This window comes from Lates calcarifer, linkage group LG18, assembly GCF_001640805.2.
Source record: "Lates calcarifer isolate ASB-BC8 linkage group LG18, TLL_Latcal_v3, whole genome shotgun sequence".
NCBI classification, from domain to species: Eukaryota; Metazoa; Chordata; class Actinopteri; family Centropomidae; genus Lates; species Lates calcarifer.
In genome coordinates, this window is record NC_066850.1 from 5186991 (window position 1) to 5214990 (window position 28000).

The window sequence follows — 28000 nt, forward strand, 5'->3', positions numbered from 1 at the left end:
AACAGGAAACACGAGGGTTAGAGATGAATTCACTCAGCGGGATCTACACTTAAAGTGAAGATTTGGTTCCTGCTATGTGCTTTTAAGGAAGAGGCAGGTGTTGCATTAAAACAAGCAGTCAGAGGAGGATTTTAAGAAGTAATTTGTCATTTAAATCTGTTGGCAAGTGAACATGACAGATGTTCGCTGGTTCCACCCTCTTGAATGTGAGGATTTTCTGCCTCTCTTTGTTTTGTATCACCATAAATTGAAAATTGTAGAGTACAACTGAACCCTCACACACACCAGTTCTGCAATAATACAACTATATTGAGTTGCCTGATTATATGAAGCCTTGCAAGTCATAAACACAGACGTTTTTCCCATCTTTACCTTCCATCCTACGTGATGTGAACACAGCATTAGAGGCCTTGGTGAAGCTTCAATCTGTGCTTCAAGCTGTTTAAGTCTAAGAGTGGGAAATGAAAGGTAGTACAGGTCAGAACAAGTTCATAATGGAAGAGCTGTTTTTTTTTCATGCACATGGAGATGAAGTCAGTGCTGACAGAACACACTCCCACAGCCAAGAGTTTGATGGTTCAGTTGTATTAAAACTGGCGCCGTCTTCCTCAATGATGCTGTTTCACCTCTGCTTCTTCTCCTCTTTATTTCTTTGCATTGATTTCTCAGTCTCTGTAGTTCTCATCCATCATCTCATCATCTGATCTTCACATGCCAGTGATGTTTGTTTACACGCAGTTGTGGACAGGATGATGTCTGACCTGGAGAATAAAAAAGACAGGACATCACGGAGAGAATTTCAACATCACTTTAATATCAAGTGTCAAAACACACAAGAATCTAAGCAGAGCACAAGTGTTTTCCTCCATTAGTCCCACACACTCTCTCTAATGGATACAAACACTTTTATCCAGTGACTTCAAGGCCAAACTGCTGATCGCTCACTCGGGATTAGTGCAGCCTTGTCCTTGGACCCGAATCAGTCACTTCCAAACATTAGTACAAACAGATGCTAGTGGGACTGGGGACTCAAAGAAAACTAAATCCAACCTGGGTGCCAGATTTGACCATATTCTGGCCAAAAGGAGCCTATCAGGGCCCAGAGAAAGAGACAGAGTCGTCACTAGATTGAACAGGTGTAAACAAGGAAGTAAGGTGTTGCCATGGATTCAGTGACACACGGTTGGCTACAACTTTAGTCCCGTTTTTTCGTTTTTTGTTTTTTCAACCGATAGTTCGTAAATTCTGGAAAATTGAGCAAGCCGAATTCGCTATCAGCCGTTCCTGTTTGCCATGTAACATTGGTTGTGCTGATAACTATCACTGAATAACTTTGATACTGAAGAAAACTTAAAAACGCGATGACTCTCAGGCAAGTTCCGGAGTTGTGAGGAGCGTCTTTTTCTGGGATTTCTAAGCGGGTTTGTGGACGTTTATCAGCAATGGACATCGGAGATAACGACGTCCTCGGAAAAAGTAAGTGACAGTGAATCTAAAAATATGTTTATCGTGTCTGTGTGTTCAGAGACTTCGATTTCTTTGACACAAATTGCGGCAGTTAGGCGCTAAGGGTTTTAGGTTAGCATACTTCATTAGCCTCCATGAGCCACTGTTCCTCTGTGTTTTTGAACATGCACCTGTCCCTCTCATCTCATTCAATATATCTGTATGAATTCCCTGTTAACAGTATCACAGAGTCCCCTGTTAACAATTACACACACAGAAATAAAATAGCTTGAAATGGGCTATAAAAATATATTTTATTAAAAATCACATGATAAACATTTGCATTTTTTAAAGCTTTTTTTACTTATTGGGAAAAAATGTTGCAGGTATCATCCTTGATAAATTGATTTAATGTGGTGTACCCACTAGATGGCAGTGTTACAGCACAAATGGCAAATGAATTTGAATTTTGAGTAGATTTGCGGGGGGGGGAGAAGAAATCACTAATGTAAGCTGGTTTAAATTCTCTTTGATGGCCACATTTTTAGGTATTTAAAAAAATCTAGTTTAACTTTTGTTACCTTGTGATTCAGACTGATTTGGAAAAACAGTCGTCCTGTTTTTAATCGCTGAATTTATGTTTTGAGAGGATGTAAACTGGAAATCCTCATCACAGATTATTTAATTTTATTGTTATTTTATGCTAGTCTGCATTTAGGCCTACAGAGTGGCAACTACATTATTTCCCCAACTCACAGTTTTGAATCTTATTTAATGCCTTCTCAGATAACATAAGGGGAAGAAATGTTCTATGTAGGTCATATGGGATTACAGCCAGAATTAAATATTCAAAATTATTATTTCATGTACAAATTGAACAGCAAATTGAAGTTAATGGTTCAAGCCTGAGCTTAGTTTGGCAACAGTGGAGACAGCAGAAATCACACTCAAACTGGCCACATGATTTTATTGTTCAGTGATGTTCAGAGTTCAGCTGCAAAGTCTAGAGAGTAAGTTTCATTTAAACAAAAATCTTACAGAAAAGAACAAAACAGTTACAGCAGAAACAGCTACTTATTCTAGGCAGATGAATAGACGCTCGTCTGTGTGAATGCGCTGATGCTGTTTGAGCTTTTGCAGTTTGATGCATCTTTTCCCACACTCTTCGCAGTGATACAGTCTTTCACCTGAATGCAACTGTGAATGGCACAAAAACATAAACAGAATCCCTTATCACAAAAGTTACATGCATGAGCCGTTCCCTAGCATGAAGACACAAATGGGTTTTTACCACTTGCCAACAATAGGAACAAACAAACAGCTTCACAGGTGCTTTGAGGGACTTGGCTGCTTGCATGACCCGTGGGCAGAAAATACAAAGTCAGGTAAATGGCTCTGTTCAGGCCAGAGGCCAGATTTATGTACACAAATCGCCTTTAGTTCAGTTTGTGCTTGGAAGTCGCATCTGTTTCAACAGGACAGTAGTAAATGATGCAGCTTGGGCTGTGATCTAGTGCAGTTTGTGAAGGGATTTAAGCTATAAACAAAGGCTCACGTAGACAATTTTACATTTATTTTTTATATTCTTTTTAAGTGCTGTCAATAGCAGGACATGATTTGAGTCTCATGTGGTGTGTGTGTGTTATGTAGCAGTGAGCGTATACCATTGTGTTCTGCTGGTCCTTCTGTGGCATTAGATACTAAGGATGGAGACTTGGATCAATAAATTACCTTTGTTGCAAATATTTGTCACTTTAATAACTGTTGTCTACTGAAGAACAGGATAAGTTTGAAGCTCTGTAGGTCATGTCTTCTTTTTTTTTTGTCATAACTGACTATCCACTGAAAAAACAAAATGCTGCAAAACCCATTAAATTCATAAGACTTAAAAAATAAAGCCATGTTTATATTATCTTTGGTACACACATTTATTAGGTTACAAACCTATGCACAGAAGTTTCTTTTAAGTAATATAAGGCACAAATAAAAGGAGTTTCAGGAATCTTAAACTCATTTTAACCCTCATTGATTTACAAAACACCCATTCATTCAAATTTTTTACAATACACAGTGTCACACTATCACACACAGCTCTGTTGTTATCTCACACACATTTACTGTTGTCTATTGATGTACATCCTCTGTCCTCTAATCTCAATTCTAAACACAATACTAAAATCAAGTCTTAACTCCAAGTTAACCATAAACATTGTGCTCTTTAACAATGGTCTACTAAAACATGAGGTTTACAAACACTCCAGCATGTAATATTTGAGTATCCCAAGTTCATATTTACATACACACATTAGTGATTTGCTGATGTGAACATACACCAAAACAGCATTTCCTGACACAGGAATGAAGCAGGCTTTTATTGGTTTCTTAAGATAAAATTCACATAATAACAACATGTCTCCAGGAGCTTCCTGAATGCTAGATCTTCTTGTGGACTTTGAGGTGTATTTTCATGTTGGATTTTTGTGAAAACGTCTTGTGACACGTCAAACACTTGTGTGGTTTCTCCCCCGTGTGCGTCCTCATGTGTTTTTTCAATCCTGAGCTGCTGTGGAACGACTTGTCACATTCTGAGCAAGCATACGGCCTCTCGCCCGTGTGCGACCTCCGATGCAGCGTCAGCTGTACCGCCGTGGCAAAACCTTTGCCGCAGGACTCGCACTGATAAGGCCGCTCCCCCGTGTGACTGCGCGAGTGCACCAGCAAGGCCCCAGAGCTGCAGAAAGACATACCACACGTGCTGCACAGGTACGGTTTCTCTTTCATGTGCATCCTGAGGTGCACGGTGCGCGGGTACAACTGTGTAAATTTCTTGTCACATAAAGGACATGCGTACGGGCGCTCACCGGTGTGGATGCGCACGTGAGACTTCAAAACCGACTTTGTCAGGAATCTCTTGTCGCAGTAGGAGCAGGCGAACGGCCTCTCTCCAGTGTGGTGACGTAGGTGAACTGTAAGCAAACCCTGAGAACTAAACCTCTTCTCACACAAACTGCAAGCAAAACACATGACTTTAGGTTGAGAATGACTGAGGACGTGTTGATTCAGGTCTTTACGGCTTTTATATGTCTTGTCGCACTGAGTGCACTTGAACGGCCGCGCCGAAGTGTGAACGAAACGATGGTTTTTCAAGGCGGAGCAGGATGAAAAAGTCTTTCCACACTCCAGGCAGGTGTTTTTATCGGCTCTTAAGGAGTTCTCGCTGAGTAGACAGGAAACATTGGCCGCTGTCGAGGACTGGATGGTGCTCTCTTCTGGCAGCTCCTTGTCTCCGCTCAAATCCAGATGCTGCTTCCCTCCTTCCACTGAGTCGTCTGAGCATCTGGATGGCTGGGAGGCAGCTTCGCCAGCTGTTTCTGCCGACGGGAAACACAAGAGTTAGCGATGAATTCACTCAACAGAATCTTTACGCCAAGTGAAGGTATGACCTCAAGAAAATCCTGTTAGATGGAAAAGATGCTCACCTCTGTCATCTGCAGCTTCTTCAGAACGTGGAGAGGAAGTGAGTGGTGACAGTCCATACTCCTGCAGCGGAGAGTTCACATTAGTGTCAATGGAGCTGTCGTCAGTCTCCTCATCATCCTCACACCCGTCCTCTACGCTATAGCTGTTGACTTCCTGTGGCTCCTCTTCTAACTTTATTTGATTACCTTCCCATGGTTTCTCAGCGTCTCGTTTGCCGTCTGCACCTCCCCAATGCATTTTTTGATCAACATGATCTTCCGGCGCTGCTGAAATCTGTTTGGATGCGAGTGTGGAGAGGATTGTGTCTGATGTGAAGGTGAATTCACCTGAGAAACAGAGATGTTAATGATAAGAGGTGAAATTCCATGTAAAAGACACCAGAGTGGTGCTGGTTGTCAGAAATGCAGCTCTACCACTACCAGTTTAAAACCAACCATTTAAAATAAAATTAGCTGTCCGTAAACCTAATCAAACTAAGTCATTCTATATTCTTTAGTAATTGTAACAGATCAGATGGTGAGCTTAATAAAGTTTGAACCATACAGCTGTTAAAACAGGGTGTTGGTGCACCTTGACTTTGTCTGATTTCAACAGATTCTTACTTTTAGTCAACTTTTGCCGCTCCTGTTGACGCTGCAAAATGTTCGTCAGACCCTCGTGATTAGAAACAAACTGCTCAAGCTGCTCGTCGCTGGAAGAAAGGTCAAACATGGAGAATACCTGGAAAAAGTGTGCAGATTATAAACACAAGGCAAATCATATATTCTTATATTGTCAATTTTAAAGTCTCAAATTTTCCACTTCTTCCTCCAGGACCAGTTTTTATAATGTGGTCTTTCCCACTGTTGATTTACAGATTAAACATTTTTCAGAACCTAATAATGCCACATTGACTTTCGTTATTTTTCCAGACTTGTGTAAGAAATAGAAAAGTGATACTAAGGCACTGAACAGCTTTTGGTAGTTGAGTATCTAGAGAGTCAGATGGATGGATGTCTACCTGTGAAAAACTTGGTACTGGGAGAAACTCCTCCAATCTGTAGAAGAACTCCCAGACCAGGATCTGCAGCGCTGTATCAAAACGAACTCCATACTGTAGCGGGAAGACCTCCTTCGACGGGAAAAGGAAAAATTTTATATACAAATATGGTGTTTTTAACGTTTTACAGATAGATGCATAATCTAGATCCATAAATTAATGGCTTTAACCCCTGAGAAACAAAATTCACCTTGAAAAAAATTTCTTTTTGAGATTGGTCTCCAAGCAGTGTCTGAACCAGCTCCACAAACGCTGACTTTGAAGACTCCAACTCTCCATCTTGATCCTGTCATGAAGCCCAGGAGAGGTTTATTTACATGTGTGAATCATGAAATGTACACACTTTTATCTAACTTTTTATCTACCTCTTTATAGATGCAGTTTGTTGTCCACTGTTGGAAACCATTAAGATGATCATGGATAGCTGTGCTGTCAACCTTATCCATCCTCTTTAACAATTCAAGGATGAGCTGAAAAACACAAAGCAAAATGGTTACGCTTAACTTTCAAAATAAAACTAAAATGAAGTTTTGACAGACCTGAACATAGGTGTAGTTAGATTTTAGGTACTCGTGCTCTCAGTCCCAGGATCAGCTGAGTCTTCTGTTTGTAGTTCAGAAGCTCTGGGACCATCTCTGTCACCAGTGTCATGAAGTCGGCCAGTCTGTCATACTGGTCTACATTTCGCTCCTGGGCCACCTGCCACATACAGGCTGACATCAGCCTCAGTGGAGGAACCAGCAGGTGCAGGGAGGACGGAGGGAGACGAGGATCTGGCAACATAAACACCCAGAGACCACATTATCAACGTGTACAGTCTCAAAACGTAAACTGTACAGATGCACAATAAGTTAGTAACATTATATAAATCTCTCAACAGCATCCTTGACAGTTCTATTACATCTTCCAAGTTCAGGTTGTGTTGGATTATTTTCATTGTTGATTAGTCTGACCACAAGACTTGGTTGAAAGACTGACAATCAACTTTTAAGTTTATTTTCAGAAGATAACTTAAACATAACTGACAGTGTGTACACAGTGCTTTGAGAACAGTGTAGCCTAGCGAGTGTTTAAAGGCTCAGACATACTTTCTGCGTCTGCGGACTGCTCCGGTCGCGCGTATGCACACGCGATCCCATTCGTACTACAGTTGAGGGCTTGCGTCTGTCCGCGTTGGTCTGGCTTTCCACGCATGCGCACATTCTCTGCTGAGAAGTTCGACTCAGTGGGACGATGTTTAATGAAGCCAGAGAGCCAGTCTAGCATGGCAACAATCGGAGGCACTCGGGCACTCCCGCCTTTCATCTTTCTCTTGGCCCTCACGTATCTGTCTCGCAGATATTTCCATTTTTGGCGGCAGGCACATTCATCTCTCCCAAGCGTATGCGCAATCTCTCGCCAGGAGTTCATCACCATTTGGTTGTCTTTGTATTCTTTCAAGGAAGAGTCATATAAATGTGGGTGACGCCTGATCTCTTCGCACAATCTCTCTGCAAAACGAGAATCCATTTTGCTCTCCGGAGCATGCGTAGTCGGCGCACATGCCATGCCTACACTCCGCGCTGTCACAACTACTGGATTGCACGCGGACGTCCACTTAAGAGGTCCGCGCGCACCTTCTTGGTCGTGGGCGGATGCGGAAAGTATGAATTTGCCTTTTTTGCTGGCACTTCCGGTTTCCTTTTTTCAAAATAAAACACATGAGCGCATTATAATCAACTTCTCACGTTTGAGATTGAGAAGAGATTGAAGATTTGTCTGGAAAATAGTTTTTGTCTAATAATAATAATAATAATAATAATACATAACAATAACAGATTTTATATCTAAATATACTATACTTTGTTGTCGTGCTGCAGAATGAATTTGGGATTCATCAAATACCTTCCAATTAAATTATATTGCTTAATGGATAAAAATCTAAACATCTGAAGAGCCAAAAACTTTTGCTGCAGTTTCATTGTTCCTTTTTACAAACCTCTGGAAATCTGCTGAAGGGATCAAATCTCACTTTTTTGGAAAAAGATATCACCTTGTTTAGAACACCCATCTTGACTACATTGGCCATCGGCGTACAATTGACTTCACTTTCATACGCATCTAACCATTCAGTGACCTTTCATTTGTGCTACTGCTGTGTGTCTGTTCAAACTCAAAGTCACTCTGGGCATATTTTAGATGTCTTGGAGATTGTTCCCTCAGTTTTATGACATAAGTCTTCGGGGAGGAATGCTTTGATGGATCTCACTAATGGAAAGGGGTTCTCCTCAGAGAGTTCAAGTTTATCCTGCAGATGTGATTTATCAGATTTTCGTCCACTCTCACACAGTCACATCCTGCCCCAGATACTCTAAGTGCATTAGTGAGGGGTGAAAAGTTCAGAGTAATGTCTCTGTACGTCTTATACACCATACCAAGTCATGCATTAAAAAAACTCATATGTATGCACAATATGCGTAAACTCACTCATCATTTTATTAGGAACATCATGCTAACACTGGGTAAAGCCTCCCTTTGCTTTCAAAATGGACTCATTTTTTTGTGGCATGGATTCCACAAGATGTTGGAAACGTTCCTTCAGGATTCTGGTCCACTTAATTTACATAATCACATAATTTCTGCAGATCTGTTCGCTGCACATTCATGCTACAAATCTCCTGATCTACTGCATCCCAAACGTGTTCTATTGGATTCAGATCTGGCCATTAGAGGATGGGTAAATGGTCAGGAATAGTACCCAGATAGGCCGTGGTGTTCAGACCACGAGTGATCGGTATTAAGGGGCCCTAAGTTTGCCAAGACAACACACCATTACATCACCAGCAGCAGCCAGAACTGTTGACACAAGGCAGTATGGGTCCATGGATTCAGGCAGTTTATGCCAAATTCTGGCCCCTACCATCTGCGTACTCAGCAGAAATCCAGATCCATCCAACCAAATTAAATTTTTCCAGTCTTCAGCTGTCCAGATCTGGTGAACCTGTTCCCACTGCAGCCTCAAATTTCTGTTCTTGGCTGACAGGAGAGGAACTTGAAGTGATCCTCTGCTGTTGTAGCCCATCTGCCACAAGGTTCGACATGTTGTGTCACCCTGAGATACTTTTCTGCTCACCACCTTTGTGAAGAGTGGTTATCTGAGTTACCGCAGCCTTTCTGTCAGTTTGAACCAGTCTGGCCCTTCTCCCATGTCCTCCCTAATCAACAAGGTGATTGTGTCCACAGACTCAGTGGATGTTTTTTGTTTTTCACACTTTTAAACTCTAAAGACTTTTGTCAGGAAAATCCCAGGAGATAAGCCGTTTCAGAAATACCCAGACCAGCCCATCTGGCACCAACAATCATGACATGGTCATAGTTACTATGATCACATTTATTTCTCATTCTGATGTTTGATATTAACATTATTGAAGCTTCTGATCTGTATCTGCAAGATTTTATTGCACTGATGCCGCGTGACTGATCAGGTACCTGCATGAATACGCAGGTGTGCTAGTGTCCCTAATAAAGTGCTCAGTGAGTGTATGTCTTGATACATACTGTGGAAAATGAATATATTATTAGTAAGTAAGTAAGTTATAAGTCATACTATGAGCAAATAAAGGCTCTACCTTGCTGATCCACAATATAAAAATTCTGTTTGTACATTAATACACCAGTAATAATAAAAGTACAATAATATATACATTAAAATGTAATTCTGAGAGCAGGACGTTTACCAGTAATTGGCTTCTTTTAAATAGTAGTATTGCTCCTTTTAGTCTAAAGAAAGGAAATGCTTCTCTCACCCCGGCACACATCCTTCTGTGCACATGAACATATTCGATATAAAACAGATAATACCTGGTCGGACCTGAGGTCAATGAAAAGTCAATAGCGCCATCTACTGCTGTAGAGTCTGAACGGTTTGGTTGATCCGGTCTTCGTCAGCCAACCAGGAAAGAGGGCTTGCCGTGATCTGGACTGAGGCGGATGAGACCAGAAACCTTTGTTCTGTTTCTCCTCCCAGCGCGAGAATAAAAACCAGAGCCTTTCAATGCTTCCAGCAAAACTGCGCTCGCATTCTGTGGGTTTGGCGATCGCGCATTGGGAATTTGCAGAATTTAATTATTAGGCTTTGTCAATTTTTTTCCCTGATCGCTACAACCAAAGGGGGACATCCGTTCGGTTTTTTCTCTCCTGTCAGCCGCTAAATGGAAATAAAACGCGGAACTGAAAGTGGAAGCAGTCGAGGTGCGTTTACCCCTCATAAAAATCACGTTATCAGTCTTATAATGATCCCTGATGTGTGTGTCGGTATCAGTGAGTTAACTGTGACCTTAACACAGATAACGGAAATTAACAGCATATATTCCACATTAATATTCCTGCAGTGATTCTGCAAGGACTACCGTGAGCTTAATAGTGTCTAATGTGCAGCATGTTTTCGACCAGAGGCTCAGTGATCTGTTAAATATCCGCATATTATTATTTTAATATCGATCCGAGCATCATTCTGTGCATTGTTTTCCTTGAGCACCTGTTTGAAATACAGCAGCCTGCACAGCCGACAGTCAGCATTCAGCTGTGTAACTCACGCGGTGAGTTTGTTGTGAGTTTGATGGATGCTGCTGTCAGCGCACTTAGACGCAGCGGCACTGTCATGTCATTATTTCAGCCGGCACTTTGCCACTATAAATTAAGTTCATGCACAGTGTGCTCGAGGCCAGCACGTGAAGCGGCAGGTGGATGTTGTTGACACTGACTTTGTTTGTTGAGGTGCTGATAAATTATAAAGTTGTTTTTTGGATCATTTCTCTTTGTCAAAACAACAGAATTCTGGTTGGTGGGTAGAAAAACTGTCTGTTCTCAGACTTGGATGAAGTCTCTTCTTTCACACAAAAAGCTTGAACAGCCAATGAAAACTATTTTGACAATTAATCATTCATATTAGTAATTTTTCAAGAGGATTTGCTGGTTTTTTTGTGTGTTATGTGACAGTAAACTGAATATCCTGAGGTTTTGGAGAGTTAGTTGGAAATAAAAAACAAACCTGAATACATCACCTCGGCCTCCTTTGGGAGAATAATATAATGGATTCTTCTTTTCTTTTTTTTTGACAACTACATCAACTACATTATACAAACACCACTGTTTATGGGAGGTTGCACAAAATCAATATTTTGTTGATTTGTTACAGGTTTTTACATTAAAATATTTCCTTTGGCAAGACGAAACAGGCAGTGTGGATTAAATCTGTCACAGTATATCATTTTAATGTTGTGATATTTTTATATTTTGTGATTTGGACATTTTGAGGAAAGTTAGTCGAGAAGCTAATTGACAAAATAAACACGCTACAAGGCCCATGACAGGGGTTATAGACCTGAAATTGTTGTGCAATTAGTGCAGATGTAACCTGATTATTTAGAAGTAAAACAAATACCTGTCTTGATTTATTTATTCCTGCTCTCGTCTCAGGTTGTGGGTAATTATGGGACTTTAAAACACTCACTGTTGCCAGAAATTCTCTCTAAAGTAAAAGTCAGAGCCAAAGTAGTTTTAATCGTTTGTACATTTTTAACAATTCGATTTTTCTTCTCTCCTCCATTTCAGGTAATGATCTTCCCCTCCATTATCTACGCCTCCTGGCCCCGCCCTTGCAGCTCATATCAGCTGCAGTGTGGCAAGTTGTGCAGCAGGGACTTGTGGATCACTACGGGATGCTGGAAGAGTTTGTTACCATGGTGACGGAGCTGGTCCCAGAGCTGATGAGCTACAGTCAGAGGGCTCAGCTCATCCTGGGACTCCGAGCCAGGGTCCGTAATATTCACTGTTCAGTCGCACTGAGTTGAAACATTCTACCAGTTCTACCAGTTCCTGTAGTTATTTTAAACAGCGAAAATTAAAACTTTAAAACAACAACAAAATATATAAGTTGATGAAAGCCACTCTCAGGTCTGTTTAATCGTGTATTTGATTTGTTTTTTTGCGTAAAACCAGCTGGTCCTGGAGATGTGTCGGGGTGAGCATCCAGCGGACATGCAGACCATTCAGCCACATCTGGACAGAATCAAAGCTCCTGTCAGCACGGCCAAGGATCACCATGTAAGTAAACTGTGGTGTATTATTCAAAGCAGTTAACACACTTGTATTTAATGTCAGGATGCTTTGTTGAATTTGTATTTTTCCCCAGTGAAATGTAGCCAGTGTTATAGTTGCAGGTGTGTTTGTTTTCCGCTCCTTTGATTTGAGTAGTTTTGTGTTCATACTGTGTGTTCATCAGGTCACCATCAACCAGGTGGAAGAGTCTGAGGTTAACTTTGTGGAGTTGGTGCATTCGTTACTGGAGGATCCCTCTGAAAGAAAATATTTTTTCCAGGTAAGACATTACTCGCTCCTCATGTGTTGTTTTACTTTGCTTCTAACCGTACAGCAAATACATAAACTGACTGAGCACTTTATTAGAAACACCTCTACACTGGGTTATTTGTGAAATTATCCACGTGCAGCACATGAAATCATGCAGATACAGGTCAGGAGCTTCAGTTAATGTTCACATCAAACATCAGAATGGGGAAAGAAGATCGTGGTGTGATTGTTGGTGCCAGCTGGGCTCGTCTGAGTATTTCTAAAACTGCTGATCTCATTGATTTTGAGGCAAAACAGTGTAGAGTTTAAGGGCGTGAAAAGCAGAAATCATCCGCTGAACTGCAGTTCTGTGGACAGAAACCCTTTGTTGATGAGAGAAGACAAAGGAGAAAGGCCAGGCTGGTTGGAGCTGACAGAAAGACTTTGGTTCCACAGATAACCACTCTTTACGACTGTGGTGAGCAGGAAAGTATTTCAGGAAGTACAACGCGTCGAACCCAGAGGCAGATGGGGTACAACAGCAGAGGACCATGTCGGGTTCCTCTCCTGTCAGCCAAGAACAGAAATTTGAGGCTGCAGTGGGCACAGGCTCACCAGAACTGGACAGCTGAAGACTGTAAAAATGTACCGTGGTCTGATGAATCTGGATTTCTGCTGAGGCACACAGATGGAAGGGGCCAGAATTTGGCAGCAACAACATGAATCCATGGACCCAACATATCAGTGGCTCAATACAATATTTCATACTCCAAATTTTCCTGTCACCAATGTCACAAAATATTCAGAATTTTACACCGACAAGAATATCCATCAGTACTTCAACTGACTTGACTGCATCAAGTACAAAACAGTAAGAAACATGGTCACTGGTCTGGTGTCCTCTGTGGACACCATCTGAAAGTTGCAGATCTATCTCAGAGCTTCTGAGAGAAAATGGCGTAAAACCGGTGACCCCACTGATCTCAGGGATTATCAGTCGCTCCTATCTGCTCAGGACAACCACTCTCCACGGTCAGCCCACTAACTGAAGGCAGCGGCATGCCAGACATGTAGCACTCCCTCTCCTCTGGCTCCTCCGGTCAACAGCTCACCATCCCCCTCACTCAGCCCTGTAGCTCAGGGCAAGCCTCCAAAAAGTGTAACCTGCAGCGGTCCTACTACATGTCCTTCTCTGCGTCCCCAGGTCATCTACTCCTCTCACTGAGAACGAGGTGTCAAAACAGACCAGTAGCCATCCTACTACATACAACACACATGTGATAAATGCTTCACTGGCTTTATTGGGAACATTTCCCACCACCTCTGCTCGAGAAGCCTTTACTCCACCCTGTTCAAGTCAAGAACTATCAACCAGTTTCATTACTTCCACTCGTATCTAAGGCCAGGAGCGCTTTTCGAACAAGGATTCCTCTCACCAAACACCCTTCTTAATCCAAAACCAGTTGGGCTTAAAGAGCGCCCACTCCACTGAAACGGTTGTGTTTTCTGTGACAGTTAAAGCTGCAGCTCAGTGCTCACGTCTTATCTTGCTGCACCAATCAGCAGCCTGCCAATCAATCTCTTCACCACAACAACATCAACATCAAAATCGACTCTTTATCTCTCACCCTGTCCAAGGTCACGAGAAACCTGGGTGCCATGATGGTGGAACAAGCTCTCAAATGCTATCAGAGCAGGGACGTCTCTAGAACCTCTTGAAGGACACCTTGAACACCCCAACACGCCAGACCAGCACTCCTTGCACTTTGTCTTATTGAACATATTTAATGTTTATTATCTGCCTCCTGCTGCATCGAGGCATTAGTGTTGTCCTTCGCTTAGAAGCTACTTCGGATAATAATGTCCACTAAATGAGTAAATGTCAATGTGAACGGCCTCTTCACAGTCTCACCCTAAATACATTTTTCTCTTAATCAGTGTGTCTCTCTCACACACACGTTTGTAGGAAATCTTCCCTGTATATTTTGGGTCAAAGTATGATGCAACACTCGAGATGCTGGTGTGGGAGTTCATATCAAGACTGGATGCACTGCTGCCAGTTCCAGACTTCACACAGGTACCATGTTTCTTTCAGCTTGGCACATTATCAGCCAATTACATAATAATAATAATCTTAATATTAATTTTAAGATATTTTTTTTAAAGAATATTTTTAAACCAACTCAGATGTCTTAACTGTTTATTTGTTTGTTTGAACGTTGTCAACATAAACTAACGGCTGAATTGGTGCGAAATGTTCCATGTACAAGGACAAACTATCAAGACAAGCTCAAATGAGCATGTGTCTTTTCATAGCCACACTGCAGCTCTTTACTGCTGATGTTCATGCTTATGTAACAGGACACATTTTGGCTACTGTTATATCCCTATTTTGTTACCTGCCCACTACAGTGTTGATGTGAAGGGCTACCTGGGGAGTTCACTGGGCCCTGTGGGAGGCCTGAACTACTCTGCATTGTATTTCACCATCAAAATCAACCAGATGCAACACAGATAATTCACCACCAGGAGATAGATGTGGTATTATTCCAAACTGAGCAGCATTTTCAGGCTGACTGTGGCACAAAGGCTCAGTGTAGAGGCTCATCTGTCTGCACCACTGACCCAGAGACAGATATAGAGGAGGGTTAACTGGGCGCAGGTGCACCACAGAGTCCCAGTAGACTGCTTCCGCCTCTCTCCCCCTTTTTGCACCAAGTAGCTGGAGAGAAACACTACACCAAAGATAGATTACAAGCAATTAGACACTAGGAAACTAAAGGTAAGAAATGAAGACATTAAATAATGGGGAAAACTATTTATTATTTTTCATGTGGACTGCATGAGGTTCTAATGTGTTGCTGATCAAATTTCTAGAAAAACAAAATAGTGCTTAAACAGTGGCTTCCCACCAAGTTAACTGACCGTTGATTTGGCTGCATAAAACTAAATTACCGGCGTAATAAATGAATGCAGGGTTACTAAATCTAGTAACTTGATCTCACCTCTCAGCTGGCAGCTCTGGTCGGAGACGCTCCGTCATTCCTAGACGACTGTTTACAATCCCTTCTCCCGCCAGAGGACATGAAGGCTGTACTTGAACACCACAGAAACCTTGGCCATTTTGAAGAGAAAGGTACGGCAGGTTCACGGTGGTGGAAGATATTTGTGGTGCACAAAATGAAGGGTTCACGCTGAATATGTTTACTCACAGGACAAATGCTCAGGATTTAGCATTTTCGTGTTGCTTTTTGCTACGTAATTTCCCACATTTCATAAATATTGAGTGTCTTTTAAAAGATTTCATGTAGAAAATGTTTGACAGTTGTTTCTTTCTCAGTGATTTATGCTCGAACCAAGCCAGGGTCTAATTAACTGTCCTTACTCTCAACCGTAGATCCTAGATTATTACCAATGGACGACTGCATCCTCTCATCCCTGTCGCTACCTCCTGGGACCAAAGCTGTCATGAACACCACCTCCTGCTCACCTGCTCTCAAAGACCCAGCCTCTCCAGAGCACAAAGGACGTCTCAATGCTCCCAACAACACAAGCAGCCTGGAGAGGCCGTCCAGGAGGAGCTCTGAGACAATCAGACAAAGACTCAAGGAGTCCGGGGACTCTGACAGTTGGCAACTGCAGGTTAGAGGCAGGAACGTTTCTCAGGAGAGGAAGGCGCAAAGCTCGACTAGCGTGCCGCCGTGTGATGAAACCATAGACCTCACTACGTCTAATGAGACTGCAGACACGGACCCAGAGGCTGATGGGGACAACCGAAGCTTGAGAGGAGCGAGGATTCTCAGGAAGAGGAAGCTGAGCGGAGGTGTAGATGTTCCCACTAAGCTGCCTGTGGAGGCGTCAGCTTTCTTGTAAGAAGTGTTTTGTTCGTTTGGTGCACACAAAGACATGAAAGCTAGGTTTCCTATTGGTTTAAATCTTCATATACAGTATCATATTATTACTGAATTACATCCACATTATGTTCCTCTCCAACCACAATACACATACTACAAACCCAAACACCTCCAAGCTTTTTTTGTGGGCTACAAAGGGAGAGAAAGTGCTTTGATCTGACTAGAAAAGGTTTTGTAAGCCAACACATCAAATTTATCTGTGGCGTGTTTTCCATGTTGGCAGGGATTCCTCAGTGGACGATGAGAATTCAGGTGAATCTCCTCTAATCTCGATATGGGGAGACTATACAGGTTTGTACAGTTTATGTATGGATCAGTGGGTACTTGACTCTGTTTGTCTAAGCTCAAGCCTTTATTAACTCTTTTCATTTTATTTTAGACTCTCAGGAAGGTTCCTTCCCGGTCGCAACGGACACAAAGGTTCCCTGGTCGGACGAGGAGACGCTCAACCTGCTGGACATCTGGGGGAAGGACTCAGTGCAGCGGGCTTTGAAGGGCTGCTTAAAAAACCGTCACATATTCACGCAAATCGCTCAGAAGATGGCAGAGAGGGGATACAGGAGAACAGTGGAGCAGTGCCAGACGAGGATCAAACGACTGAAGAAATGCTTCCGCCGGAACAACAAGTGGGTGTTAAATGACACGATTCAGCCGCTCTCTCCATTTCTTCTTGTCCAGTCATTGAAAGTTGTCAGGTAATTTTAATTCCCTCAAGATGAAACTGTAGTTTGTCTCCTCTCTGATCTACTACCAGAGGAAAGTCCAGGCTTGAGTGTAAATTTTACGAGCAGCTGGAGGGCGTCCTCAGCTCCTCGGCACCCTCCGCTGTTCCTGAGGTCACCTATGACGTCGAGGAGGTCATTGATGACGATGACGGCGAGGAGGATTTGCAGTTTGTCAGCCAGACGAACCGTGTGGAAATAGGTACAGTGTTGCACATACCTGACACGACAAACTCCAGTACAATTATTATACTTTTATCTTAATAAACAATGTGTAACATATGTTTTTTAAGGAACTAGAAGCGTTCCATGGACAGATTTGGAGACGCTGACTCTCATCAACACGTGGGGTGAAGACAAGATGCAACAGGATCTGAGAGGGATGCACAGAACTGGACACATTTTCTCCATCATATCCAACAAGATGGCCACCCAGGGCTTCTCCCGAACCCCAGAGCAGTGCCAGACGAGGCTGAAAAGGCTGAAATCAAGCTTCAGGCAGTGCTACCAAAACAAGTATGTTTGTTTGCAATCAGAAAGAAAAGGAAAAGTTAGAGATTTTTTGTTGATTTATGTGTCTGCTCTCTTTTTTATTCTCTGGACTATAGCTTGAAAGGACAGGTGCAAGTCGAGTGCAAGTTTTACAACGAGCTGGGAAGAATTTTAGTGAAGGACTTCCCTTCAGTGCCGCAGTTGGACGAAATGCCAGGAGAGCCTGAAGATGATGAGTTCTCTGCCTACCCCCATCATGAGATCGGTAAACACAAATATTCTCTTACTGCAGGTGGAACGGCTCAGATGTCCAGCTGTGGTGCTTTTCATGACACTACATCACACTGCCACCTAATAATTATACACTAACTTATCACTGTGTGCTCCTGACAGCCAGTGACAAGTCAACAAGAGACAAAAATGTGTGGAAATACATAGTATATATGTAGTTATAGTTCGATTTTTTAATGAAAAACACTTTTAGACAGTGATTCAATCGATTTAAGACACTGGTATAATTCATTTTATTTTTGATCATAGTGGTTTGGAAACTCCAAGTGCTGCTAAGTAAGAAATATGAATTAAATACAGAGAACAAAGCTTCAGATCACTATGCAATCCTTTGGGCCTGTACTTTGAGAAAGGACGATAAAGTTCCCAACTAAATAAAATGGGAATGTTATATTAACAGCAGAAGTACTTAGCTGGCCAGCGAATAGATGGTGGCAGAATCTGCTCCATGATGTTATTAAACAGTGTCTAAAATGGGTTATTTTTTCTTTTTTAGTTTCTTCAGAGTCTGTTGTGGGTATTCAAGAAGACAGGAAGAAAGTCCCCTGGTCTGATAAAGAGACAGTCATCCTTCTGGAGCTCTGGGGAGACGCACAGGTAGAGGATGACGTGCATGATACCCTCATCAGTCTGATTATTAAAATAATTTGAAATATTTTTACCTTTCTAACTTAAATATGAATTTCACCTGCATTTAGGTCCAGCAGGGCTTGAGACGGTTCCCACACAACAGTCACATTTTCACTGAAATATCAGAGAAACTCAGCGCCCACGGCTACTCCCGCAGTGCAGATCAATGCCACACCAGGGTCAAACGTCTGAAAGCTAATTATCGCCAGTGTAAGGAAAATATGAGGTAATAACTGAATATTTGTTTCTGCACCGTCGGCTTGACGCATGTGTGTATTTGTGTTAATGTAACTGCTTTTACTGTCTGCAGCTCATCCGGGACCGATAGAGTAGATTTTAAATTCTACGATCTACTGGAACAAATTCTGGACAAACAGCCGTCAACATCCACCACTGTGGTAACCGACTCCATAGAAATATCAGAGGACTCCAATAGTGAATCAGTGACTGAAACAGGTAAAATAGTGCAGTGACTGTAACTCTGCAATGGCATGGTTAGTCAGTTGCAAAGCTGAACATTTTAAAATATGTGCTGTGCTGTATTTGATGGCTGAGGTATAAATACAGTGGAAGAATATATTATAACTAATTTATCATACACTAAATGTCTGTAAATCTTAATGGGCTTTGGTGCAGATGATCAGTGTGCAATATTTAGCATTTTAAATTATGAATGAAATTTGTAACAGCACTTACACAAATGCTGAGTTACAAGAGATTATAAATTCATGGGCTCCTGCATAGTTAAAGTGAAGCCATGCACCTTTTTCTGAAATGGTAAAAGCTAAAATGTTCTGTGACTTTAGCACAGGTAGAAAAGCGTTACAGTGTTGTTCATCAGTGTCTCTTTATAGTTAGCTAACAGTAGCTAACATTAGCCACTGTAAGCACACTAGACCAAGTAACTCCAGAGCGTATTGAACCAAGAATTGTTAAACGTTCAGCTTTTAATTTGGAAGAGGAGGAATGTGTTATTCTGTCTTTCAAAGGTTACATAGACTGGCTTTAATGTATTATCTAACTCATCAACTGATGTAGAGTTGATATGTGATCCCCGAAAAGCATTTTTAACAAAACAAAAGCTGAAAAAAAAACCTGACTTCTTGGATAAAACTGTTCAGTTCGTACCCAGACTAGTGCAGGCAGTGATAAGTTCTGTGTCTCTGTTGGAAGATGGAGAAATCAGCATGTCAACAGAAAAACCAGCACCCAGCTCGTGGTCAGAGGAGGAGACGCTCGCACTTATCGATATCTGGGGTGAAGAAGACGTTCAGAGGGCGCTGAGGGGTTTTGTCCATAACGGGCACGTTTACGCCGAAATTTCAGAGAGAATGCACGACCTCGGCTTCTTGAAAACCTCAGAGCAGTGCCGCTGGAAAGTCAAGTCCCTGAGGAACAACTTTCGACATTGCTACGACAGAAAGAAGTGAGAAGAATCTTTTTGTCGGATTGAATGTTTATACATTTGTTAATATAATCCACTATCATGATAACCGTTTGTATTTATGTCTTTTCACACCTTCTAGATGTGGAAGAAGAGTAGATTATAAATTCTACAACCAGCTGGAACAAATACTGGGACAGGAAGCAGTTTCCCTTGATGAGTACGATGAAAGAGACGAACAAACAGACCAGGATCCAGGTGCAGTCATTGTCATTCCTTTTCCCAGCAGTGGAAAAAATTAAGCTCATGAAGAAATGCTCCGTTAGCTAAACTTTCAGTCACAGATCCAACGTCTTTTTATTTCCACCTGCCATAGGTGCAGAAGGCCTGAACACAGTGTGGTCAGAGGAGGAGACGGTCACTCTCGTGGAAGTGTGGGCTGCAGATGACGTGCAGCACAGCCTGAAAACCTGTGTCCGTAACGGGCACATATTCGCCAGCATATCGGAGAAGATGGCCGCAATGGGGTACCTGAGGACGGCGGAGCAGTGCCACTCCCGGATCAAAAGGTTGAAGAAGACTTACAGGCGTTACTGCAACAGCCGGAGGTAAATAAGACAGAGGAATGAGTGGTTGGCAGAGTGGATGGTTGGGTTCATAATTTCCCAGCTTACCTGTGATTGATGTTTTGTAGAAGTGGAGGACGGCCCGCGGTGTTTCGATACTTCCACCTCCTGGCCCCAGTGCTTGGTGATGACTCTGCGTACACTGATGTGGACAGTACCGCTTCTGACGCCACCATACAACCCTTTATGGACAAAGATCCTGAGTTGTGTAGGGTTACATAATAAAATCCATTGGTTCAGTCGTCGTTAGCACACATTTGGCCAACTACTCACTGTTCTTGTGCAGATATTGTGTAAAATTCACAATAACGAGGCTGTTTATTCCTTCTTTTAGACGAGCAACCATCGACCAGCCACCTCCTGTCCGACCTGAGCAGAAAGATGCCCTGGTCGGACCAGGAGACTCGAACTCTGCTGGAGATCTGGGGCGAAGACAACGTCCAGCTCACCCTGAGAGGCTGCCTGAAGAACCGACACGTGTTTGAGTACATCTCAGAGAGGATGAGTGACCGAGGATTTATAAGGACCTCAGAGCAGTGCTACACCCGCATTAAGCGCCTCAAACATGGCTTTCTCCATGAAAAGTCAGTGAACTGTGACTGAGTAAAGGGACATGTGATATTTGAATCTGACCAGCTATTGTTGAAATTGCTTTGTGTTCTTATGGAAAGTGTTTGGGATTTGGATGGGATTAGTTTTGCCAACTAATCAGAGGCTACAAACTAAAATACTAGGTGTCTGGTGGTAACTTATTTTTTTACATTCAGGGAGGAATTCAAGTTCTTCAACGAGATGGAGGAAATCTTCACGAAGGAGTTGAAGGTCGACAGTTCAGTCATTGACACATCAGCCACAGATGAGCCGGATGAAAGTGGACCAGAACTGAGCCAAAAGAAAGGTAAGAAAACAGAAAACAAAAAGAAAAGTCACAGCAGGTCCATGTACATAACAGCCAATCGATTTTCAGAAAACAAATGACAAACCATTTCCCCTTTTTTTAGTCATAAAATAAGAAACCGGAAACAAAAAGAACCGTTTTCTGATTTCCATTTTGGAACAATTAAATCAGAAAACAAAGAACGACTAGTATTTTTTGTTTTTTTAGCCCATAACTGATTTATCATTTCCCTTGTTTTAACGTGAAACAAAAATGAAAGGATACTAGTTGTTCTGTTTTCCAATTTCATTGTCCCAAAACAAAAAATGGAAAATGGGTAATCTATTTCTTCTGCGTTAGTTGCCTCAAGCAACCAGTGGGTTGCCGACAGCACAAAGCTGCCCTGGAGTGACGGGGAGACCGAGGCCCTCCTGGACATTTGGGGGAGCCAGGATATCCAGGAGAACTTGAAGGGCTGCACCAAGAACAAACATATCTTCATCCAGATCTCTCAGGTCATGGCCAGCCAAGGCTACCTGCGCACTCCTGAACAGTGTCAGACCAGGATAAAGAGGCTGAGAGCCAATTTCAGACAGTTCCTGGAAGGCAGAAAGTAAGTGTGTGTGTGTGGGGGGGGGCATCATTCCTAATAGAGTTTTATCTAAACGTGGTTTAAAACTGGCATAATTTTCCACCTCCTTCAAACAAGCTCTAAAATCCTGTCTCGTGTTCTCAGAGGAGAGAAGCAGGAGTGCAAGTTCTTCGACCAGTTGGTGCAGATATTTGGCAGCAAGTATGTCATGAACTCTGACCCCCTGGTTGACGATACGGCCGATGTTGTAGGTAAGTAGTCGCAGTGTTTCACTGATGAGGTTTAGCCTTATGCAGCAGCTGCAACACCTGGAAAGCACTTGTAGTAAGCAGTAAGCCAGGACAACTGCTGAACTTTATTACTGTAGATTTCTGTTACGTTTTGCCACGGAAAATACAGGGAAGGTTCATCAGTTATCTCTGATATGTTTCCTGTTTCAAAATTAGCATAATACATCTATGACAGTATAGCAGTTTTTATATTTTTATGTAGTCAGCCGTACGCTACGCCTTATATATGTTGCACAAATGTTGTTTCCATGCTTTTATTTAGCACTATTTGACAGCCTCTAAAGGATAAATTCAATAATGCTTATTTGCTTTCTTGTCGAGAGCTGGATATGAAGATTTTTTGTTACCTTTGGACAGAGCCAGGTTAGCTGTCTCCCCTTGTTTCTAGTCTTTATACCAAGCTAAACTAATGATGCATTCTGCTCGCACTGGGAGATCAGAATTTCCAAGTTCCCAGTTGTAAAATTTGAACTGAAACGCCCCCTGAAGTCAGATTTCCACCTTGGAAAATCAGAAAAACCTTATCAACCTTGACCTCAAAGTCCAAGATGGCTGCCCTGTGCATCATCCACAGTGAAAGCTAAAGTAATATACTATTTGTTAGCACTGTCTTTTTTGATTGGTGCCTCATTAAATCAGTTGTACACACAGAAATAAAACAAATTAACACATTTCCCAAAATCACATTTTCTTTACTGTGTTTGCTGTTGAAATAGAAAAACCAAGAGGGAAAGATCACTAACTTGTTCCCTGGCAACCAAAAGAGACACAACAGCCAATAACTTGTTTAAATTCCCATTTTGAGCCATGCTACTGTTGAACCATAAAGTTTCTCAGTCATGTAAACAATTTAATATCTTTTTTTTCTGTCTGGGCCAGAGTCATGAAACTGTCCATCATATAAACAACACAGCAGAAGCAGATGGACACAGAGAGACATTCAGAGGAAAAATAACAAGGACATAACTGCAGAGACTGTGATATTAACTGCTGTGGTGTGCAGCTGTTTACAGATGACAGACGAGAGCCTGTTCAGGCTCACTGGAATTTACATTCACCTCTGTATATACTTCAAAAACTTTTACATTCTTCAGACACAAAGACTTTAGGCTGTAATGTAGTATGCATGTGTGTGTGCGTGTGTGTGTGTTGTGTCCCTCAACTAGAGTGTCTATGTGATTATTAACGTTAGAGCCATCCCTCTAAAACCAGGATGCTCAGGGCTTGAGGGGCAAAAGTCACTTAAAATGCTGTGCTCTCCCAGAAAAGATGTTTTTTCTAATATTAAATTATTTTGTACTTGAACTTAAAGTGAGCAACTTGAAGCAAAAAGAAATACACACAAGGCCTCTATTACCACAGCCTACATTCGCTTTTTGGTCTTAATTCAGGTCTCACTTGTTAAATCTTCTGTCTTTGCACTTGTTTGTAATGTTTGAAATCTGAGTCGTGAAAGGTTACGGTTGAATTCTTTAAGTTAATGTTCAGTTTGAGTTGATCCTGTCCAGATTTTTATTTATTTAAATTATTGTTTACATATGTATTCCAAAGTTTTATGTTACACCTCAAACGTTGCTGAGGCAAATTCTTCCACAAACTTGTCGAGGTTTTGTCACATTCATTAAATGAAACTTGAAATGTGTGATTGAGGATTTATTTGTGTGAAAACATCATCAAGAAACCACTAGAACCGTACTGAAAACAAAATAAAAAGGAAACAAAAAATACTTTAAAAACAAAACACAATCAGAACATGAAAGTGTAGCACACAGTTTACTGCAAAATACATTCAGTGCTTGATAAAACCAGAGAGGCAGACAAATGTCTCATATAATCATCCGTGCTGAACTGGTGAGAGATACAAATGTGCAGAAAAATATATAAAAATAACTTATCTAAAAGTATATTGGATCTGTATACAGTAAACACACAGATAAGATAAAAACCAAAGAAATATAAGAGGAATTGGCATAAGCAGTGTCATTGTTTCCTTACAAAACTAATTTTAAACGTCACTAATATTTGCATGAATGTTTTGTCAAGAAAAATCTTATGTGACTCGGCCGCAGTGATCAGGTCTCTCTCGCCCACAGAGACTTCAGATGATTTACTGCTGTTTACATTAACTGCAGTCAGCCAGAGGTCAGGGCTCTGCTTGTATTAGATTAGTTGAAGTGGAATGAGGGGAAGTCTGAGGGGAATTGCTAGGCAACAACTTCTAAACGCACCGTTTCCCGGCACACAGCCATAAGTTTGACGCCATGTTGTTTTTCTAACACATTTACTGCATCATAAACGTAGTTATATGAATGCTGTCTCCAGCACCGGAGCAGGAAGGCACAGGCTTTTCAGTACAGTCAACAGGTTTGTCCAGCACAGCGAGATGGAACGAGAGACTTCTGGTTTGCGCAGTGAGCTTTTTTAGGGATGATAACAAAAGAAAAACTTGGGATTCAGCCTCTGGGGACCATGAGTGTCTATATAAAATTTCACAGCGGTCCAATCCAACACTATATGACATGTTTCAACCCAGGCCAAAGTGCATAAATTATCACTTTATTGTGTGAATTTTGAAATAAGAGTAAAATATAGAGAAGACCCAAGACCCACCACAAATTTGTAGGCCACTACAAGTTATTCCTTACAAATCAGTTAGTTTACTTTTTTCAAAATGTTAAAACCTAAAACCTGCGATATTTAGGTCAAAACATTTACGCCAGTGCAAACTGAGTGGAGAGGAGACAAAAGAGGTCTACGGTCTATAGTATTGCACGCATTGCTGCACAATCAACATACGTCCAATCAGCCTAGGGCCCCAGTTTGACCAGGTTCAAGCGTGATTATTACATTTTTGTGATATTCTCTCCAATTCGGCCAAACAATATCCTCAACTGCAAAAACATGGGGTCCCTCTGCCCAACCACAGCCCAAAGGTGGTTTGTTTGCGTCGGCCAACACGGCATTGCTGGGTAACAGCGGTGAACCCTCCTCTATCCAGATAATGTAGAAGTTCCTGGTTTTACGGGTACCTATACACAAACATTGAGCCTGGTGCTGGACCGGCGGTGGGTCCAGCTCCTCCTGCAGCCTCTTCAGCTGTGACACAGGGATCCTCCTCATCAGGTAGTCGTCGCAGTGCCCCTCCTCCGCTTTCTGTTCCTCTTCCTTCGCACTTGTTCCATCCGCCACATCTAAGACTACACTTTCTTCCTTGCCACTTTCTTTTGTTTCCACTCCTTCCAGGTTCTCCTCCTCCGTTTGCTTATTGTTGTCCTTTCTGATGAACACCACTGGAACCATGTCCTCTCCTCCATTCCTTTTGTATCTCCAAACACTCAGCTCATAACAACCATCGTCCACGATGCACTTAGAACATGAGGAAAACATGTTAGATAGTTCCTTGTATGCATCATGTTCACATTTTACCATCATGTCATACTTACCTCTTTACAGCATATGAAAATTATAAACAATATGCCCAGCAGAAGGATGGCAACTGGAAGACCAGCAATGATGATCTAAATAAGTCAGAAAATAATATTTTTTAGAAAACCTGATATAACTCACCTACTAAATTTTATTTAACCTTTAAATCTATAGTTAAGGACAGCAATACTGGACAAAACAAATTTAACAAAAAAGAAAATAAAAGAGAGTATAAGATGATTCCACTGTGTCTTTAAAGAACATTCAAATGAGTAAAAAGATCTGCTGAAAAAATACTTACCCAAACTATCATGACGATCCAAAACGTGGAGCTACGTTTTCCTAGAAGGGATAGGACTGCAGGAAGACAAGGCTACACACACACACAAACACACACTGATTAAGACTTGAACTCCCAAAAAGCACAAAAAAAATGCTTTGTCAAGACTGTGTGAACGAGGTTCAGCCACATTTAATCATGTCATGGAGGGAAAAATGGCTTTCCTTGGCTCTGGAAAGGTTTTACAAACATACATAACAAGGCCAGGTCAAATAGACAATAGACCTTAGAGGATTAAATATGTTTAAATATCGTATACTGAAGATTATAATAAGAGAAAATAAGTTTTCAAGGCCTTTTAATAAACAGAACAGCTGTATTTTACCTTCTCATAAACAAGGCTGTTTCCAACTTCAACCTAAAACAGACAGGCAGACAAGTAAAACATGTAGTATGCTGTGTTATGACATAATGTGCTACACCTGTTTTACATCTCATCACATTAAATCATCATTGCAGTTTAAAGGGTGAATGACTCACGCATCCAGAGCTGTTGTTCTGTCCTGCTTCACAGAAACAGGAGTCTGGGATGGTGGACAACCAGTCTTTGTAGCCTTTGAGTCCACAACACTTAAACTGGAGCAAACCAGAGGTGAATTAGAGATATTTGCACTGAGAAAGTGTTTAATGTAGGTTTAAATGTCATATAAGAAGTGGCTGACAGCCTTACCTCAGCCTGCCAGCGGTACACATTGTTGAGTCCATGACAGGTTTGTGTGTTTCTTGGTGTATGAATCAGAGGTATCAGGGCCAAGTAGCGCTCCTCAAACTCTTCTATTTCCTAGAGGCGGATAGAAAGACCAACAACTGCGATTTTTGTTTGACGAAAGAAACTTTATCTAGAGCTCTCAGCCTCAATTCATGGTCTTCCTTGGTTTCCCTCCATGGTTCCAGGTGCCATTAATGACCTTTCACTCTAATGTTCATGTTTACAGCATTCAAGCAAGCAAGAAGGAATTCACCCACCTGAGTCTCGTTCACCCAAGTCTTTGTAAAAAATGCAGCCATGACCCCGAACAGGACACAGGCCATAATCACTAACTATGGAGAGACAAAGAGACAGTTTGAGTGTTTTTGTTTTTTCCTTAGGCATAGATACTTAGGATAGATACATACCAGACATGACAGCGGGGTCCTCGTTATCCAGAGTTTCACCAGTAGCAGGACACAGATTGGCAGACTGATCCCTGCCGACATGTAAACCAGCGAGGACTCCTGTTGCAGCCTGGTCGTATCCTAAAAGAACAAATCATATCAAAATATTGCTTCGATGTTTCCAAAATCTGCACTAAAACTCAGATACTCAATCAATATTAGTTACCAAATAATGCCCAGTCCTACTGGTGGCTACCTTTTACAAGGCGGATATTGTCATTGTCCTGGATCTTATTGCTTGTTTGAAAAAAGATAATCTACTCTGATCAGCCGAAACATTAAAACCACTGACAGACTAAGATACAGTACAATATTCTGCCAGGGAACCCTTGGTCCTGGCATTCATCTGGTTATTTCTTGACATGCACCACCTGCCCTAAACATTGCTGCAGACTGAGCATGCACTCCCCGATGGCATGGCCCCCACCACACCACAAAAACTGCTCAGAAATGTCTCAAGTAACACTCCTTATTTGCTTCCTTGGATTATTGTATTTTCTGTGCTATAATTTATTTATTTTTTTTATTAAATACACAAGAATTCTGGCACCTAGAATTATCTGTCTTTATTATCATTGATGAATTATTAGTTTTACCTTTTCACTGTTCCTACATTCAAAGCTCTGGCTGTTCAGAAGGAGTCCTCTTTCTGTCAAGATGATCAGCACTACACACCCGACCTGGAAAACAACATTAGCTTTGCTACACAGTAGGGAATTTCTTATCTTTATAACAAGTAAAGAACTGTGTTTAAGTACAATTAATATTTCAGATTTAATCTACTTCTCTCTTTCTATCTATTCAAGGCTCAAATGAGTAAAATACTAACCATATATAGGATCACCACCACAGTTGTAATCCATGTTTCTTGAAGGGGCTTCCTGAAAAACGTTTTTTTGTTGTTATTCATCCCTGCAGCCATGTCTTCACAGTTTTAAGTCTCCAGCTGCTTCAGGAGGAAAAACAACC

The 28000-nt window shown here is 41.7% G+C and overlaps 3 protein-coding genes across 8 annotated transcripts; 1 reads left to right on the plus strand and 2 right to left on the minus strand.

The window, feature by feature from the left end:
* Positions 1–1013: 1013 nt before the first annotated feature.
* Positions 1014–23752, plus strand: zgc:113263 (uncharacterized protein LOC503753 homolog). Of its 6 annotated transcripts, none has more exons than XM_018686974.2 (24): positions 1014–1476; positions 11558–11760; positions 11945–12049; positions 12228–12323; positions 14259–14369; positions 15305–15428; positions 15690–16161; positions 16430–16497; positions 16586–16832; positions 16961–17130; positions 17222–17444; positions 17537–17685; positions 18208–18308; positions 18410–18567; positions 18652–18797; positions 19515–19767; positions 19868–19983; positions 20102–20333; positions 20420–20559; positions 20686–20935; positions 21119–21249; positions 21589–21841; positions 21965–22071; positions 22990–23752. In XM_018686974.2, the coding sequence occupies exons 1-24, from the start codon at positions 1443–1445 to the stop codon at positions 22995–22997; spliced, it is 3897 nt and encodes a 1298-aa protein (XP_018542490.1). In that variant the 5' UTR covers positions 1014–1442; the 3' UTR covers positions 22998–23752. The 6 variants fall into 6 exon arrangements, with proteins under 6 accessions (XP_018542490.1, XP_018542489.1, XP_018542491.1 ...); XM_018686973.2 differs by lacking the exon at positions 1014–1476 and adding an exon at positions 9856–10195 and having other exon boundaries at positions 20423–20559; XM_018686975.2 differs by lacking the exon at positions 1014–1476 and adding an exon at positions 9857–10195 and having other exon boundaries at positions 16430–16458.
* On the minus strand, positions 3350–7611 carry LOC108890154 (zinc finger protein 572). The gene is made up of 8 exons (XM_051077623.1): positions 7054–7611; positions 6536–6738; positions 6331–6435; positions 6156–6251; positions 5927–6037; positions 5529–5646; positions 4926–5252; positions 3350–4817 (listed from the first exon to the last, which is right to left on the minus strand). The coding sequence occupies exons 1-8, from the start codon at positions 7511–7513 to the stop codon at positions 3880–3882; spliced, it is 2358 nt and encodes a 785-aa protein (XP_050933580.1). The 5' UTR covers positions 7514–7611; the 3' UTR covers positions 3350–3879.
* Positions 23751–28000, minus strand: LOC108890155 (uncharacterized). Its single transcript, XM_018686979.2, has 10 exons — positions 27861–28000; positions 27628–27711; positions 26993–27112; positions 26843–26917; positions 26547–26657; positions 26357–26452; positions 26202–26234; positions 25838–25909; positions 25554–25628; positions 23751–25476 (listed from the first exon to the last, which is right to left on the minus strand). Exons 1-10 carry the CDS (start codon positions 27951–27953, stop codon positions 24913–24915), a joined length of 1323 nt encoding a protein of 440 aa, XP_018542495.1. The 5' UTR covers positions 27954–28000; the 3' UTR covers positions 23751–24912.